This window comes from Cupressus sempervirens, chromosome 3 (assembly GCF_028749045.1).
Source record: "Cupressus sempervirens isolate cs-2001-9-10 chromosome 3, ASM2874904v1, whole genome shotgun sequence".
Taxonomy (NCBI): Eukaryota; Viridiplantae; Streptophyta; class Pinopsida; order Cupressales; family Cupressaceae; genus Cupressus; species Cupressus sempervirens.
The window spans coordinates 389,867,849-389,887,464 of NC_143120.1; the positions used below are offsets into that span (position 1 = coordinate 389,867,849).

Here is a 19,616-nt window from a genome sequence, read left to right on the forward strand (position 1 = left end):
ATTATTGTGCTGCACAAAAATGTAGAACATTGAAATATATACCATTATATTAGAGTTATTGTCTTTGATACATAAAACTCTTAGGTGTAAGATGTATTTGCATTCTTGTATGTGTTCTTCTATTTAATTTTGTGTTTGGTTGTCTATGTATGAGCAATCTAGAGTGGAGTATGGAACCTTATGAATGTAGCAAGGTGATCAATCCAGTATGCTTCTGCTTTGTAACAACAACATAAATTACTTGAGTTTGTCCAGATGTGATCAATTGATGGATTGTATACATTTTGTGTTTTTTCTGTGATGTAATTCATGTTGTGGTATTGCATATATTTTTGAAGATTTTCTTTCTTAGCATTTCTTGTTGACATATCAATATTGAAATCACCTACAATGTATAGATTAGTCATTGGTTTGACATATGCGGTGACTTGTTGAATAATAGTGGCATATTCCTCAATGGGTGTGTTAGGTCTTACATAAACATTACATATATTTAGTTCATTGCTTTTGATCAAAGTTGTTATTGTAATAGATTATATATTTGTTGTGTTATATTGCTTTATCTTTGAAATGACTAGGGTTTTGTTGGCTAGTGTCATTATACCATGTATGTGGTAGGCATTGAAGTTGTTGAAATGTTGGAACTCATCATTTATTTTAGGGATTTGCATGTGTACTTCTTGAATGCACATGATGTTAGATGACATTAAATCATAGTCATTAGTTATATCATTTATGTGAGGCTTTAAACTATGTGTGTTTAGTGTGCATAATAGCATGGATGGTGTGTTATGACAACATGTATCATCATTCTCGAATTGCCATTTTGCACTTGATTCTAGGCGGGACATTTCGAGATGTATTCTCTCTTTGATTTTAAAATTTTTTGGTGTTAGAGGTTTTAAAAGGAATAATGAGTCAATTGTTTTAGTTCGTGATAGTGTTGTGTATGTTAATCCATGTTGTCTAACGCCTGTGGGGTCGAAAGCCATTGCCTCCATTGTAAGTCCTTGTGACCTATGTATTGTTCTTGTACATGCTATCTGTATAGGGAATTGTTTTCGTACAATAATTTTATTTTTTACCGATGCCTTTTGGATAGGTCGAATAATGCGTAGTATCGATACTCAGTTATTTTCAATTTTTTCTGTATAGCATTGTACGAGTTTCTTGTGTTATTGTTGTCCAATTGTATTGTTGTTAAATCTTATCCAAACTATGTCAAAATCATTATATCTTGTGTATGCTTTGAATATTCCATCTGATCCATTTACTAGACCATCTTTTGTGTTGTAGTTTCCTGCATATAGTTCTACCAAAATATTTGGTTTGAGATGAATTTGATGTGGGAGTGAAATTGTTCGTGTGTGTAGGCGTAATGCATTGTTATTTTCATCATGTTCATCAATGGCATTGAGGACAGTCATTTCACCAGGAACTATTGCAAGCATTTTTGTATTATCAGCATCGACATCGATTCTTCTATAGAAAAGGAATGGCAGTGTTGGGTCCAATGGTGGTTTTCTCATGCATTGTTCATTGATATAGTGCAAATCTTCATTTGTTTGCATGCCTATTCGTATTTTATTGAGAACATTAATGAATTTTTCATCATTTTGCCTTACTGTACGTGTTAACAAATAATATTTAACATTGTCTATCCAAAAATTGTAAGGCATCAATTCTGACATAGTTGCTTTATTTTCAAATACGACTGCATCAAATACTGGTTGTGCTTGGTACAAGTCTCCACAAAAAATTATATCGACATTTCCAAAGTGTATGGTAGGCATTTGCATTATCTCACGCAATCGTTTGTCAATGTAATGTAGGAATGTTGCACCAACTAATGATATCTCATCAATGAGAAGTACACGTAACTGATCATAGTGCTTTGACATTGCATCTAGTATGTCGCCATTGAGTGGCAAGAAGTCAGATGTGATAAAAGGTATGTGGAATGCTGAATGTAATGTGACTCCACCTACATTGTGTGCCATCTTTCCTGTGTAAGCCGTTATTAGGCCTTTTGGTTTGTTGGGATCACTGTCGATGTACTTATTGTAGATCCGAAGGAGAGCTTGGTATATAACTTTTGCAGTGAAAGTCTTTCTAGTTCCGGCTCTGCCTGTCAAGAATAGATGCAATGGGTTCTTGTTGTTTTTAATTTTTTTTTTAACAATTTCTTTGACAATTTCTTGTTGTTCTCTATTTAGCATTTTCCTCAATTTGTAGTACTCATCATTGTCCATAATTTGTGGATGGTGGCTTATTTCAAAAGTGTTATAACGTATGTTGCTTTGTATCTTCTGTACCTTGTGTTGGATGTCTTTTTGTATGTCATATTGCTCAATTTTCTCGTGTTTGTTGACTGTGAGGGTTTGGCTATCCATTTTGTCATTTTCAGTATCTAGATCCTTGATTGCTTTTTCCATGTCACCCCATGCAGGAGCTGTGTTATGGTTAAACTTTGCTTGATTCATTATGATTATTTGTTGATAGTATAAATGTGCTTGTTCCCATGATGTAAAACTTTGTTTCAATGTGCTCTCATTGATTGTAAATGGAACATAGAGTATTAATTGTTCTCTACAATAATTTTATAGGTCCATGTGTTTGCTGAAGTTGATAAATCGTATTATACTCGATTTTGCTTTTTGTGTGTATTTTGTGCCATTTTTGCTATACTTGGAGACAAATTCTGCAAGGCATATGCTATGAAGGATTGGAGATCGACTTAAATAGTAGTCCACTAAGAATTTTGAGAGGACATTTTCTGACTCATCGGGTTCTTTAAGTAATTCTTTATTGCTTTTCAGTATAAATGTGTGATTGTAATCATATCTTGTGTCTATGAATATGCACTTTCTTGAGCTATGATTTAGTGGCAGTGATAGAACTATGTGTACTGCTTGTTGTGATGACATTTGTTGTAAATTTAGTAGTGCATTTCCTAGCTTTGTTATCATTCATATTGCATCAATACTATCTTGTTTGTGGTCATTACGTATTCTTTTAAATGTATTTGTCATTGTTTTGTCCACTTTTGTCATGTATGAGCTACAATACATTGCTATAGCATATGCATTCAGTACAAATTGTGCATCAGTATTGGCTCTCCATAGTTGTGGAATTCTCTTCACAAAGCTGTTGTTCCAAATTTTTGATGGCTTTCATCGCAAAAAGAGCGTTGATCATTGTAGAGTTGATCTTAGAGCCAAGATATATTCTTCTTCATTTGTTCCAATTTCATCTAAGAACATTTGAAATGTGCATGACAAGTCATAGTTTGCCTTTTCTAATATTGCAAAGATACTTGTTGCTTCATTCTTCTCTGACAATGGTTCAAGTATTACTGTCCTTTGGAGGGATGGAAAAGGAAAATTATATCTGCATGAAATCTTTCTTAGTCTTCTACATCGCTTTGTGTGGTGGTGCTTGTGAATTGTACGAAGACTAGGCTCTATATGTTCAGTTGCACAAGTAATGTACTTATCAATAAAGTCTATGATGGATGTATTGCTATCTGTTCCATATATTGGTGCATTTTTTACCTAGAGTAGGAAATGATCATGTTCATTTCCTCGATTTTGGAATTCAGTTACAGAGAAGTAATCCACAACATTTCCAAAGAACGATTCATCAATTAAAATTAATTTCTTCATTGCATCTATTCTATGCCTATAGTATCGTACACAAGTCACTGGGTCTTTCTTTATCAGATTGAATTTGTCACTTTTTGTTTCATACTCTTTTTGTTGTTCAATTTTTGACTGATGCACATTGTGCAATTGTTCGAGTGCAGTTAATAGTGGATCCCAATTTTGTTTTGCACTAGTAAAAGTAACAAAAAAAGTTGGAGGCCCTAGTTGGCATATCATTGCAAAAACGTTCTTCTTAAGTTGGTGTACGTAGTCTGGTGATATTCTTATTCTTTTGAAGTCAACGTATCCAATGTCTGATTTGAGAATTCTTTCCAAGTTGGGTTTTTGCTTAACATCTTTTGCTTGTAATTTGCATCCTTTCAATTGTCCCTTTCGTATTCTTATCCACATTGTAGAGAGTACCTGTTGCACCAATATCTTGATAGTCTTGAAGAATATATTTTTTGTGTGGTATGCAAAGTACCTTTTTGATTGTAAGAGTTCCTGTCATGCAATGTTTTGGTAAGAAAATCTTTGAATGATGTCTTCGTCACATGGTTTACCAAAGAATAATGTGGGAAAAATCATTTCCTCAACATATTTGTCTTTGAATATTCCAATTGGGTGGTGCTCTTGTGAAGGTGCAATGTCAATTATCTTGTCTTGCATTTTATGTATTGATCTAGATTTAGTGAATCCATGTACCAAGGTTTCTAAAGGCTCATTATGTTCTTCGTCATCGTCTAACTGTGTTGCATTTTCACTGAATGGAGAGGATGTTTCATCTTCGCAACTTGCATATGTCCTTTCGTTCTCAACATTAATCTTAAGAGCTTCTTTCCAATCTTCTTTTATTTTAACATTTTCCATTATGTATAGTGGTGTACTTGTGAGTTTTGAGAGCGCTTGCATCACTACATTTGGCCGCACCATTCCTATTTGAAATGCATTTTTGTATTCTAGTCACCTTTTGAGAGCAACAACAATAGTTGTTGTGCTATTGGTTGTTTGTGGTAGTACATTTTGTATGATATTCATGTTCACAGGAACATTGATAATAGAACCTGTCAATCCCACTTGTGATCTTTTGTATCCTAATTCCCATATTTGAGCAAATGCAATTCTCACTGACACTAGTCATTCTTCTAGTTGTGACAATATTTGCACATCTTCTATTGGTTCATTAATTCTAATATTTTTTGGTGTACTATATGTTGGGAGCTTGAAGTGTTTCAATGCAAACAAGCATGTTCGACAGATGAAATTATTTGGTGCTTCATATTTTATTTGCGTCAGAGTATATTAGTTGTTCTTTTCCTTTTGTTTCATTGGTCTGATGTCTTTCATGAAACACAATAGTTGACAAATTGAGCATGTGTGTTTTGGTGTATCCTGGACTGTTGTTTCAAATATCTCTATTGGTGACAATCCAGTTTTTATTTTTTTACCAGATGACACTGTCTTGTCTCTTTTTTTTGTTTTTTGGATTCTAGATGTGCATGTTGACTTATTTTGAGTGTTCTTGCTCCAATTTGCATTATTCGTTGTATTATTTTGCGTATCTCTAATAAATTTCTTAAGATGACATAATCGAAGTGCATTTGTTGTATTTTTCCTAGTATTACTTGGAGAATCTCTGATAAATCTCTTGAGGTGACATAGTCGAAGTACATGCTTTCTATTAGGGCTCTCTAGTTTGATATTTTTAATGTGCACCTTGTCATGTCCTATATTATTTTTGTTTGCAACTTCTACAATGTGTTGTGCGTTATGCTGTTTTATAAATCTCTTCAGTTTGTTGTATGGCATTTGTGCTCGATGAATGACTCTTTCTGACTTTAATCTCAGTAGTGGTTCAAAGTGACTAGCAGTAGGATTTGTATCATGAAAGAGGATTGAGTATGCTTCTTCTTCTATTGATTCATTGAAGTGCAAGTACTTTCTTGTTGTTGTTGTTGACCAAATGCATATTTGTATTTTTAACCACTTCGATAACCAATGAATGCAGAATATATCTCCCCATAGTCTGACTTCTCCGTTGTGCATGTTTTGCTTTGCAAAAAGTCGCATTCTACGCAAATATGTTTCTGGATCATGTACTCGGTGCAATTCATATAGAGTTTGTGGATGAAGTTTTGTACTATACGAATGCAATGCTTCTGATTCACCTTCTTGTTTGCATTGTAAGAAGTAATCAATGGTTCCATTTCTTAGCTCAAGTGATGTATATCTATAATTTAGTAGGAATTCCAAGGCGTCAAATAAGCAGTCTCCTATGAATGTTGGTACTCTGCATAGTCCTTCATTCTCTAGTGCAATGTCAATATTGCAAGTTCTATCTTGACGTGTTGGCTTGTAATGCTCTAGGTCTATAATTTCTATTTGATTTTGTATCATTTTATGTTTCAGGAAGGACTAGTACCACCTTGATTTTCTTGTCACTTGTATACTTACACTATGATTCTTTTCTACATGCGGATATTGCTTTCCTGCAAAACAAGATGCATCTTTTCAATATACTATTTTTAGTTATCTTGGATTATTTACTTTGATTTTTCTATTCTTTAAAATTACACTTGCCATAAGAAACTATACTATACATTGCAATATGTAGTCCCATTTTTTCAGAAGTATGTAGTATGGAACAATTCAACTTTCATAGAATGATTTAGATTTGCACTATGGTTGTCATGACAAGAAAGTGTACTTCCACATTGATATTTTTATAGACGAATAATTTCATACACTATCTCACAATGATAAATGTAACTTGAAGACATGTAGGCCATACAAAAACTTGTACTTCTTTCTACTATTGCATAGTAAAAAAAGATATATTATGATACTAGAACAGAAAATACATAACATGTTGCATCATTAGAATTCCTTGATGAAATATTCAAAAAACAACATGCTAATATTTTTATAGAGGAATAATTGCATGCACTATTTCACAATGATAAATGTAACTTGAAGACTAGGTAGTACAAAAACTTATACTTCTTATCTCTTCTACTATAGCATATTAGAAAAAGATATATTATGATACTAGACTAAAACACACATAACATATTGCATCATTAGAATTCCTTGATGAAATATTCAAAAAACATAATGCTAATAGAAAACACAAGTAGCAAATACAAACATTGATACTCTTGTTTTTTGGTCATGTCTCCATGTTATCTTTATGTTTTTTTTCATGTTTCCTCTTCACATTGTGACCTCAATATTAAACAGTCATTGATGAAGTAAAGAAAAATGCTAATACAAAACACAAGTAGTGAATACACAAATTGCTACTATGCTTTTCTTCAATCATGCCTCCATATTATCTTTTTGCTTTTTCCACCTTCTCTTCACATCTCCACATCAAATATGATATGTTGACTATATCATCAAGCAATAGAAATAATGTTTAGATTGCTCTATGTCTGTACCATTTGAATCATAAATTCAATGGTGAAGCTCAATGACATTATTCTTTGATGTCACATGGAAACTGGAGAAGTCAAATGTATCATGGTTAACACCATGCATGTCTATATTATTAGGATTGGCAGCAAGATTGTCTAGAAATGAAGGAACATTTTGACTGGGAACATTACTATCATATTTTTCTATAATTGGATCCATGTTGAGAATTGCAAAATTCCATTTTTCATGAGATAGGTGCATGGGGGAAACAACTTGTTCCAGTTGTTGCAATGGGCATGAGTTTATCAAATTTGAGGGATGTATATTCTGATAACTTGTTTCAAAATTGGGTAGTCGAATTGCAGTAGGATATGTTGATTGAAATAATGGATACTAAATTTTTGTGTCACTTTCTGAAGAATACATACTATCTATGCTAGTAGCATATATGGAATTGATATGTTCTTTCGATGGAAGATCTTGTACTAGATTTCTATGAAAACTTTCAAGAATGTTAGGTTTCATGTGCATCATGGTTAGATAGTGCTGGTTCTCAGTGATGGGTATTGTTTGACCAAAATGATCATTTGTATAGACCATTGACATTGGACCATTTTTAACTATTTCTATTGGACATTGTTCAACTTGAACGGTTAATCGAAGTTGATCTTTCTCTAAGTGAGAGATACTTTTTGTTTCATGTATCTCTGTATCTGGATGCACAATATTTGTAATGGCTTTGTATCCTTTCAAGGATATTGTAGCCAGATCATATGCAATAGCAGCTTCCTCTTTGGTATCAAATGTTCCTAACTATTTTTGCTTTTGTTGTATAGGATTCCACACTTGTGCAACATAACGACCACTTGAACATTTCCATACACCTCGATATGAATTTTCTTTTGGACAAATTTTAGATCCATTGCAAAATGACATATGTCCTTTTTTTTCTTCAACTTTTTCATAACGTTCTTGCAATTCAAAAAATTTCATGTATTTAGTTTTCTTACTATTTGATCTCATTACATTTGAGATCTGAGTGCTCTGCACATTGGAAGATTGATTATGAGGTGTATAGTTGACGTGGCAAAAGTTGGTGTATGCATTACTGCCTCTCATTGACATGGTGGCCATATCATAGGCAAAGGCTGCTTGCTCTATTGTGTCAAATGTTCCTAGCCATTTTTGTCTTCGTAGCTTGGGCAATGTTATCTCTGCTGAAAATCGACCAGATGCTTTCTTGCGAACACCCCTGTATGTCTTCTCCATTTCTTCTTTTGTGTTTCTATGGCATAATTAAAATTTTGTTAAGACACGTCTCAATACACACATGTTTACATTACACTACAAATGACCAATCCTCTCAAACAACAATTTCAATTATAAAGAAATGAAAACGATATGCAATTCCAGAAAATAGTAGGTCAAAAATGACTATCTGTAATATTGTTCATAATCATCTTTTGTCAGTAGTTACTTGTAGCTTATCTCCATTATAAACATTATTTCCATACTATGATCAATTAGAACACTAGCAACCAATAAATACTAATTGTCATTACTACTGTCATGACTAGTGACGTTACTATTATTGTATGTTGCTTGGTTACATACCAAATGCATACAATATGGCTATTGTACACAGTACAATTAACGTTACAAACCATGGAGTATTGTCCACTGTGAAGAATAGTGTAAAACCTACTAATGTTATCAAGATTAGTGTCATCCATGCTTTTATTACAAGTTCTTCATAGGTAGGCACATGCTCAATTTTGTTCTCAGCCAACTTAGTCATCATGTTCTGTGGATATGCTCCATTCACTGCAAGGGGGTCAGCAATCCAGAGACATTGTTCAAAAAGTGGAAAACAAATTGTTTGACTGTGGGTGGTCTCGACTTACAAATGTATATATGCGTTTTAATCTATTCTATGAGGTTCTGATTATAGATTTTGTAGTCAAGAAGACAATACAATTAGTAATTTTGCATCTTTGAGATCTATTCAAGCACACTGTGTCTTTGACTTCTTTTGTTGGCAATCATTACTTTGAAGGCAAAAACTTATGCCAATAGAGATCTTATGAAATGCTAACATGGATCTTAAGGGAATAATACACAAAGAAACAAGCAAATTTTGGAAACTTGTAACTTTGAAATTTCTAGATTCTAATCAAATGTATAACTTTACTTACTATTTTTTTCTTCACTTAGCTGCCAAGCTTGTGTATGTGGTCCTTGTTGATTTTCCTGCTTTGCAATCAAAATTTCGTATTAAGAAAAGCATAATCAAACCTTCACAACATTAGATGTAATTAATTAGGTTACTAGTTCTTATTCTAAATATGTGAAAAATAATGTATTGTGTGGCATAATCATTGTGCACAAATTAAACATAGTAGATCAAACTTTTACTAGTTCGTAGTCAACTTTGCAAAAAAATGATTAGCTAAATAAAGCTATCTGCATGTTTGCAACAATCAAAGTTCAAAACAACTTCTAATATATTATAAAGTGAGATGGAAGTTACTAGATACATATTGTAATATATTTTTTGAAGCCTCAAGGGATACTTCACTAAGAAGCAAATGACATCGAAATTACTAGATACATATTATACTGTATCATAGTAAAAAATATTGTAGCTTTTACATGCAAGTTGTGAACTTTCATTCATAGTAAGCATAAACTTATACATCATCACTATATTCTTGTGGTAATTGTCATCTTGTAATCATTAGTTCATCAATAAAGAAAGCGCCATCTCCCAATCTGCTACAAGATGAATGCCAAGTGGCTCAAAACTATTCTCAAATACAAACAAAAAATGACATGAGTAATGATGCTTTATGGTCTTAGCTGCCAACGCTCCTGTATCATTATCATACCATTGCCCAATAATTTTTGTGTTGTCATGTCTTATAATCCATTCAAGTGAAAACATTGGATATGTTAACACAAGGTTTATTATGGACAAAAGTGTTTCATCTTCAACAACCGTGCTAAATAGTGATAGTTCGCAGAATAGTGTCTTGCATTCTGGATTGAAAATGGTTGTTAATTCTTGTGCAGTGTGATTTCCAGGAGGGAAATGTCTTATGATATCTTCACAATGAACTATGATATGATCTTCCCTATATTGCCGCACTAGATGTTTTAAGTAAATCAATTCACCATTAATCATGAATGGGGATATAACACGAATTTGATTAGTGTGTGGTATTGGCTGAATGTCTCCCCATCCATCATATCTGAACATGACAACATGCTTATCATAAAAATATCTTTCCAATATTTTCCTTTGGCATTCCTATGGAAGTTCTAGATTTTTTTCAAGAATACTAGATACTGGACTTTCAGAGAGGTGATCTGTATCATGTTCCAATGAAACAAATGCATCAAGAAAATCCATTCTTGTGTAATATGGAGATGAAAAACCTGTTTTCAATGAGGAACATTTCTTAGAATTTATCAAGCATCAGTTAGTTCTAAGATATATGTTTCACTTAGTGTCATTCTTTCATGGATATACTTTTTATGGCAATAATCATACAAATATCATTAATATAAATGATTCCATACATACTATTGAAAAAATGTGCAACGGATGACTATCAATTACAATGTTTCATTTTCCATCAATGGTTTCCACTATTCATTGCATGTTAATAGTATACTTTTCAATAAATGTGCAACTGATGACTATCAATTACAATGTTTAATTTTTCATCAATAAATTCCACTATTCATTGCATCTTAATAGTATAATTAGTATTCAAGTTCTAAACTTCACTATAGTAATAATAGTATCATAAGTTTACAACCAATTATATTCATAACAAAGCTCGAAGAGACATTACTTTAATAATATTTTTATTCATATATCGATACAATATTCACATTACTTGTACATACTTGTTCATTCATAGCATAAAGTACCTAGATAGAGCACTTAATCTCTACAGTATTCTCCATACTTTGTAGATACATGTAACAATACGCAAAGCACAATAGTCTATGTGTTATTTTTCAGACTTCATACATACATGTAACCATAGGACAAGGATGATGTGGTAATTGAACTTTGACATTAGTACTTCCAATTTATGAGCAAAAGTTAGTTTATAGTACTACTAGACAATCAAGTAGTTCATGAAGAGCTTGCAGTTGAAGGAGTTGGAGCAGTCAAATCTATAGTTGGAGTAGTGAGATTTGCTTCAGTTGGGAGTTGTTTGTCACTTGGATGCTTCTGTTCACATGGAACACTAGTTTCCTTGGGTAGATTTGTGTACAAAGACATGAATGCATTGTACAAATTTGTCACTCTTGTCACAAGACGTTCACCCAAATGAGTAGCGTGTGCATTTAACACATGAACTAGAACAAGGTCACATTCATTAGTAATAGCTAAACACACAACACTATAAATACATGATGCAACCTCACACTCTTCAACTGCTTTATAAGAAAATAGGCTGCCAGCAATAGATGCATGTGGAGTTCCTCGATATGCACAAATTGCTTCATGGTATCCTGTCGATGGTACAAAGTACTCTCGTACATAAGCATTTTCTACTTTCTCAACGATTGTTGCTTCTTGTATGAAGTCCATACAATTTGACAAGAATCGTGAAACAATATCAGCATAGAAAATTTTCCCTTAAGCATTTTTCAGAAAGTCCTCGCCTATCAGTGTCCTTAGAGATTGCTCGACACGTGAACAATCAAATATGAAGACATGTTGCATTGTGGTTGATTCAATTGGTCCTATAATAGGATAGTCCCATTGCGGCCTTGGAATACATACTGGCTTATCCATTTTCAAGTTGTAAAGTCTGTTATCAACTTTTCAATTGTTAGATTCTACAGTGCTTTGAATTTCTAAAGCTAGTTATATTAGTCACTAGTATAATTCTACTAGTAGAGAAAGTAATTGCTCAAGATTTTGAAAAACATGTTGCAAGTATTGTCTATAGCACAAGTTTTTTTGATTTAAAAGAAAAATCAACAAGATGCACAATAATACTATTTATTTTTCTGTTATTTTGTTATGTTTTATTTATTATAGCAATCAATTAACATAGAAACATAGAAATGAATTATAACATTTCAAAAAAATTGATATAAAAATCCAAAAATAATACCTGAAAACTTATTTAATTTTCTTTGTTTTTAGTGAATCATTATTATTAAAACTGTTAACCTCATAATGGTTTTTGACACTTGAGTGCCAATACACTTACCTACTTTCTATATTGGAGCCAAGTACACCATGCATGCCGAGCCACAACAAATGCTGAGTTAGGAAAGACTTCAGGTGCCGAGAAGTTTTCAGATGCCGAGTGAAGATCAGATACCGAGTGTTAACAAGTGCCAAGTAACGTAAGATGCCGAGTGTTAACAAGTGCCGAGTAACATAAGGTGTCGAGTGATACAGTTTTGTTTAGGTGCCGAGCTATCCAGGAAATAGCATGTGCCGAGTATCAGCAATACTTCAGGAGCCGAGTAACTCAGAATATCAGCATAAGAGTTTGTAATTGCACAAAGTATGATGCAAATAGTTTTTGTAGCCGACATAAGGTAAATCTCGAAGGATTTAATGATAAGATCGAATCTTTTATTTTTCCTATGCAATCTACATGCAGCCAATAAGAAAAATAATGAAGGCATGCAACCAATAGAAGAAGTGCAAATAATAAGCGAAAAATGAAGATTGAATATGGATCGAAGATCCATACCTAACCCTAAATTCTCAAATGTCTTTATAAGGAAGACGAAATTTCATTGTAAAAAAAAAGTGGACATACAAGGGTGCACAAGGAAATCTATTTTCAGAAGTGAGGGTTATTAGATCACAAAAGGATCAAGATCAGAGAAAGCTGAACAGGTGCCTACATTCAGCAATCAAGGATTGTAATCTATCAAGTTCATTATACCTAATACTTTCTAGCAATTATATTAGAATGAAAATCCTATGGTGATAGGTTAGCTTAATAGCTACTTCATAGATCCTTTAATTAGGTGATTAAATCCTTTAACAGGGTGACACTTCATGTAAAGTGTTTGTAAAGCCTCTAACCAGGACACTATTAATACAGTGTAAAGCCTTTAACAGGGCAGACCATTAGAAGTGGTTGAACAATATTGCTGCAGTAATTTTTGTGGGTATCATCCCCACCCCAGTTTTACCTTCTTATTCCTGGAGGGTTTTTGGGTTACCAAATTCCAGTGTTATGAGTTGTTGATGCATGTGTTTAGTTTCATGTTTACTTGATGTATTTACATGTATGCAATTTACTTCCATCTAAAAGTTTTATTGGTTAAAGTGTGATACTTCTGATTCACCCACCCACCCCCCCTCTCATAAGTACTCTTTCCATATTTGAATATTCCAAAAATTGGTACCAGAGCATCTAGATTCTCACAAGGAAAAGCCTAACAACTTGGAGGAAAAGATCTAAAGATGGAAGCTTTCAAACTTGGAAAGATCATTGAAAATCAGGTGATAGATGTGCAACTTGCTCTACATAGCTTGGAGGAATTTAGAAACAAGTTGAGAAACTCATTAAAAAAAAGGAAGGATCTCGCCATAGCTGAAAATGATATACACTACAAGGAGATTGATACCACCAACATATTTTCCAACGGAGATACTAAAGAGTTTGATGCAGCAATAGCAGAACTGATGGAGAAAAATAAAGTTCAAGCAAATGAGATAAGATCTCTCAAGATGGAACATGAGTCACTGGCCATAATGATATGTGAAATCACTGAACACAAGAAAAGAGAAGTTGAAGATAAAGTTATGATGGAAAATGACAAAAGAAACCTTGCAAACAGATTTGAAGAAAAATGTACTGAATTGACAAGGATCTCAAACATGCAGATGAATACACTTGCCCAAATGATGAACCTTCATCATGAACTCAATGTGAAAGATATTGAGATCTCTACTTTAAAGATGCAGAATGAACAAATGCAGAATGAATTAAATAGAGAAAAAGAGGTAGCAGAGAATCTCAACAAGTCAAGTGAAGCTATCAAGTATTTTGAACAGTTGCTGAAATCCCCAAAATTTGCCCATGATACAATAGCACTGAAGTTGGAGAATCATCAAAGAATGTTGAACAAAGAAGTGACAAAGGTAAGAATTCAAAACCCACTTGTCATTACTCTAATAAGAAGGGGCATACAGCTAATGTGTGCAGGAGTAGAAGATTCAATCAATCAAACACACCCAAAAATAAGAGTTTCTGTCACAAGTGCAACATGCAAGGACATATGACACAAAATTGCAGATCCAATGCCACAAGGACTCAGAGATTTGATGGACATTGTTATAATTGCAAAAAGTATGTACATAGGGCATTTGAGTGCAGATCAAAACCTATGTGGACATCAAATCAACCAGCAAAAACAGAAGGGAATGAAAGACATTATCATTGGGATTATAATACCAAGTATAGTTGTCATTATTGTCAAGAATATAGACATATACCGCAGAACTGCATAAGAACACATTTCAGAGGGAACTACAAAAGATGGTTGAATCAAACTACATGTTTCAGTTGTTTGAAAATTGGTCATATCAGCAGAAACTGTCCTACAAGATCAAAGGCACCCAAGACTGAAGAAAACAAGGGAAAAGGAAAAATTGATGTCGAAAAGATAAGAAGGCAAATGAATAAGACTTGGAAAAAGAAAGATGAGTGCAACACATCAAGTGGAGGGATCACTTCACCCAATGGATCAAGTGATCACACCTCATCAAACTAAGCATAAGAAGTATATTGGACTGATATACAAAGCTATATCTCACATCAGTCCCAAGACAAACAAGCCATGCTAAGTATAAATCTGCATGAAATAAGATGTCAAGACAAAATCTAAATGTTGTTGCCAGAATATCTTTGGATGCCGAGTTAAACTCCAACACATGCCAAGCTCCTAATAGCGACCGAGCTGATAACTGATGCTGAGTTGGTTAACTCGAATGGAAGCCAAGTAAAGTGGAAATGTAGTGCAAGTCGAGTTAGGTTAAAATTTCTTTAGAAGCCGAGTTGGCAGTTGAGCATTTAATGCGATGGAAATAGGATATATTATTGCGATTTCAATTAGTTTTGCTCATCGCGATCAAAGAGCAAAGAAGAAGAAAGAGAGCTGAGCGACTTCATAGCAAGAATCTAGCATTTCAAGCAAATTAGAACCTCATTCAACACGTTTTTCATTGATCTCAAGGTATTTTCATTTGTGCCGAGCTACGCAGTTTCGTATCTTTTTATTGTAAAAACCCTAGTTTGCATAAATGGCATCAAGTTCGAAGAAAACTGGGGATAAAGAAATGTTTGAAGTTCAGTTAGTTTCAAATGAGATCAAGCAACCTGATTTTCGACTCATTCCTGAAGTTGCCTACAAAAATGACCCAGCTGGTGCTCTCTCCCAGATTCTCCCAAAAGTTGTAATGGTCCAAGACGTGAGAAAATGTTACAACTGTAAGATAGGTGCCCTAGGAGACATGGAAATAAGACAGGCTTATGAGAAATTGTGTGTAGATGGAGTCTTAAAAGATGAATTCAAAATCGTTGAAAGAAAGGGTTTAACCCGAGTTTTGAGCCTTCCCACCGTATTCAAAACAGAATGGGTTAGACTTGTGATGAGCAGAATTCATGGTGGAAATTTGTGGTTAGAAGATTCTCCCATCAAATTGACAAAAGAAATCATACATAGAGTAACAGGGTACCCAACCCTAGATCGGTTCAAAACTTTGAGAAGTGAATCAAAGGAGGTTATTGAAAAGAACACTGGTGCCCAGTGGAACAAAAGAGGAATGACAATTCACACCATACAAGATCCTCTAGCTGAGTTTGCTGTTAGAGTCATCGCCCATAAATTCTATCAATCTAGTAGACTTAACAGTGTACCATGTATTGCAGTAGATGTAGGCTACAAATTGGTGAAAAAGGATCATACTTATGATCTTGCAGAACTGCAACTACAACAGATCAATGAAAACCTAGCTGCCATAAGAAGAACAAAGGGCACTCAATGCAAATTTGGAACAATCCTAGTTTGTGTATTCTTTTATGTTCATAATGAGTTTCCTTCTTTTGGAAAAGTGGCATGGAGGAATGACAGAACCATCATTGCCCAAATTAATGAATATATAGAGCAAATGGGAGAAAATTTTGATACCTTGATGACAAGCTATTTTGAGGATTTCAAGAAATTCATGAAGCAAAGATCAAGGATACCAGTTTCTTTAGTGGAAAAATATACTAATGATATATGTTTCTTAGTTGACATTGATTTTACCTATATTCAAGCAGTAATACCAAGGGTAAGATGGCTAAGGCCATTTGGATATGAAATTAATATTGATGAGGCATCTGCAGCAATAACTGCATTATTGGCAGAAGAAACAGATAAAAGTGCTCCACATTTTGGCACTTATGATGTGGTAAGATCAAAGATAAACATGAAATTAAAAACTACTTCCATATTGAAGAAGAAAGATAAATTATTAAAGAAGATTAAGAAGAAATTTGGTAAAGAAATTGAGGCAGAAGCAGAAGAAGAAGAAGATGACAGTGATGATGAAGATGAGGAAGAACAAGGGCCAATGGAATTAACTCAAGGTCTTGGAGAAGACAAGGAGGAAGGTGCAGAGGAAGAAGAAGCCAAGGAAGCACCAACTGAAGCTGAGCCAAAGAAGAGAAAGGCAACAGAACAGCCTCCAGCTAAGCCCATATCAAAGAAAGCTGCCACGCCATCACCTCAAAAGCCAACAACACAAGCTACAACAAGGGCCTCCAATCAAAAGGCCAAAGAGGAAGTTATAAAGAAGAAACAAATCAAGGAAACACAGGAAGAGCCAAGGAAAAGAAGAAGATACGTGGCTCAACCTGACACTGATGAAGAAGACCAATCTGAAAAGGTAAGCTATTCTTCAGTTGATATCTTATGTAAAAAGATTGGAAATGGTGACTTAAGTAATTTAAATAAAGTTGGTTTCAATAAATTTACTAAAGAAGAACAGAATAAGATAGAAGAAATAGTTTATGGAATGATGGCACAGTTCAAGTACACTCCACTTGAATTAGATGGACAATTGCCAAAAGAACTATCAAAAATTGTAGAAGACAGATGGCATTTCTATTTGAAAATGGAGAAGGAGATGAGAGAATCAACTCTAGCAAGTGTATTGCTAGATTTGACTAAGGAACAAGTAAAGAATGCAGTCAAAAGGCACAATAATAGGTTTACACCTAAATACAGGGCATCTTCATACTCCAAAACAGGATGGAAGAAATTGTTCAAAGAACAATGAAATCATAGAAAAACTTGTACAAAAAGATTAAAGATTTTCTTGAAGAAGAATATAAGGAAGAAGCTACTGTACCAATAGAAGAGAGGAGAAAAAGGAAAGAAGATGAAGAAAAGAAAAGAGAAGAAGAAAGGAAAGAAGAAGAACAAAAGAAAAGAGAATAAGAGAAGAAGGAAGAAGAAAAGAAAGATGGAGAGGAGGAAGAGACACAAAAACAGGATATAATGGGAACAGCTGAGCAAGAGCAGCAACCAGATCAAAGTGTGCAAGACACACAATTGTCACCTCCTAGCCCTCCTCAAGCATCCATCTCACCTGTAGACACTGTAACTATTACTGATGTTCCTGATACTTCTGGTCAGAATATCAATCCATTAACTACAGAAGATCTTAAAAGAATTCTTGACCAATCTACACAACAAGCAATATTATGTGCAGATCCAGTATTGGTCAGTATGGATGAATTGCAAAAACTAGTAGAAAGTACAATCAAAGATAAGGTGAATCTACAAGAACCACCTTCTATCATCTCTACAACTACTAGTAGTCAATTTCAAATGCCAACAAGCATAGTTGATGCTGCAATACAGAAGTCAAGTGCAGCTATAGAAAAAGGAACAGAACAAACAGGACAGACTATTACATCTGATCCTACAGCACAAACACAAGGTGCACTTCCCAAGATTACAATAATTGATCATGGTAGACAGAAGGAGGAGGAAACAGTGAAAACCCCTAAAGAACAGGAGGCAATACAAACATTAATAGATTTGCCTACCTCGGGAACTCCTTCACACCAGCCATTGCAAATATTTGTACCAACATCTAGTACTACCAGAGTCGCAAGGGTACTTCACTATGGAGACCCTGAATTAGATGAGGAGATAGTCATACTAGGCTATGACTCAAAAACAATAACCATTGATCAAATCAATGAGGTGCAAGAAGCATTGAATAGGAGGAAAAGACAGAAGATACTCAGGAAGGAGTATAAACAAAAGCAAACACTATATGAAATTAAGGACATCTTTATGGATGCCTTCAGTTTGCAATCACCAGATGAGTCAAAGCATATCGTGAAGCAATTATCAGATATTATTGACCAGGTGACAAATGAAGACCTAGAAACAAATGCAAAACTTATGGAATGGTCAGAGAGAAAATTCCAAGGAAAAGTAAATGAACAAATATCAAGTCAAATTGCACTTTCACAGGTTGAATTAGCAAAGCTCATTGACAAAGTGAAAAAGGTACTTGAGAATATATTCTCATTGTACAAAAAGCTATGTGATTTTTTATACTTCACACAAGAGACAAGCCAAAATATACTGAGTCTGGAAAGAAATTTAAACATTTCAAGCATGCAACTACCAAATGATCCAGCGCAAAGTGAGAAGAATTTTGCTCAATCGCTTCACACTCACAAAGAAATAGCCGTATTAACAGCAGATGAGGCTAATATCAAGGCCAAACTAATACAGCTCCAGTCCTCCATTACCCCACATTTAGAAGTACTCCATAAAGAGCAAGTATATGCTGAAACTGTTCTCAAGAAAGACCCAAATCTTTCTACTTCAGAAGGACTTATTCATCTTGTTGCCGAGACTGCCATCCAGTATAAGTCACTGGAAATTGCTTTGAACAATTGGGATGCAGCTCTCAGGATGATTATGGAAGTAAACAACACATTTTTGGCTAAATATGGTCTTAACCCTTAAACATTACTTGACATAAGTGTCAAAAAGGGGGAGAAAAGAGACATAATAGGGGGAGATATAGATATTATGAGAGGAATTAATGGGGAGAAAAGATACAAAGGAGGAGCTTGATATACAGATAAGGCACAATCAACTCAGGGGGAGTTACAAAATTTTTGAGGTATATATTGTAAGTTAGAAATTTTGATCAAGTTTTCTTTAAACTCTATATATACCAATCAGATTAGTAAATGTACTCATAAGGTTAGTTAAGTGTTTTTGTCACTCATGTCAAAAGGGGAGATTGTTAACCTCATAATGGTTTTTGACACTTGAGTGCCAATACACTTACCTACTTTCTATATTGGAGCCGAGTACACCATGCATGCCGAGCCACAACAAATGCTGAGTTAGGAAAGACTTCAGGTGCCGAGTGATCTTCATGTGCCGAGAAGTTTTTAGATGCTGAGTGAAGATCAGATACCGAGTGTTAACAAGTGCCGAGTAACATAAGGTGCCGAGTGATACAATTTT

General features: G+C 34.2%; 1 protein-coding gene across 1 annotated transcript; it reads right to left on the bottom strand.

Annotated features, from left to right (window-relative positions):
- Window positions 1-1,175: 1,175 nt before the first annotated feature.
- On the bottom strand, window positions 1,176-8,330 carry LOC149566655 (ATP-dependent DNA helicase PIF1-like). Its single transcript, XM_089816512.1, has 2 exons — window positions 8,171-8,330; window positions 1,176-2,128 (listed from the first exon to the last, which is right to left on the bottom strand). The coding sequence occupies exons 1-2, from the start codon at window positions 8,328-8,330 to the stop codon at window positions 1,176-1,178; spliced, it is 1,113 nt and encodes a 370-aa protein (XP_089672638.1).
- Window positions 8,331-19,616: the final 11,286 nt, after the last annotated feature.

Bases quoted from the DNA above. Each gene is read 5' to 3' on its own strand.
- LOC149566655 (XM_089816512.1), bottom strand. From the start codon at position 8,330: ATGGAGAAGACATACAGGGGTGTTCGCAAGAAAGCATCTGGTCGATTT. The intron at 2,129-8,170 runs GTAATGCATACA...TATTCTTGACAG, and splicing joins CACCATGTCAATGAGAGGCA to GCAGAGCCGGAACTAGAAAG.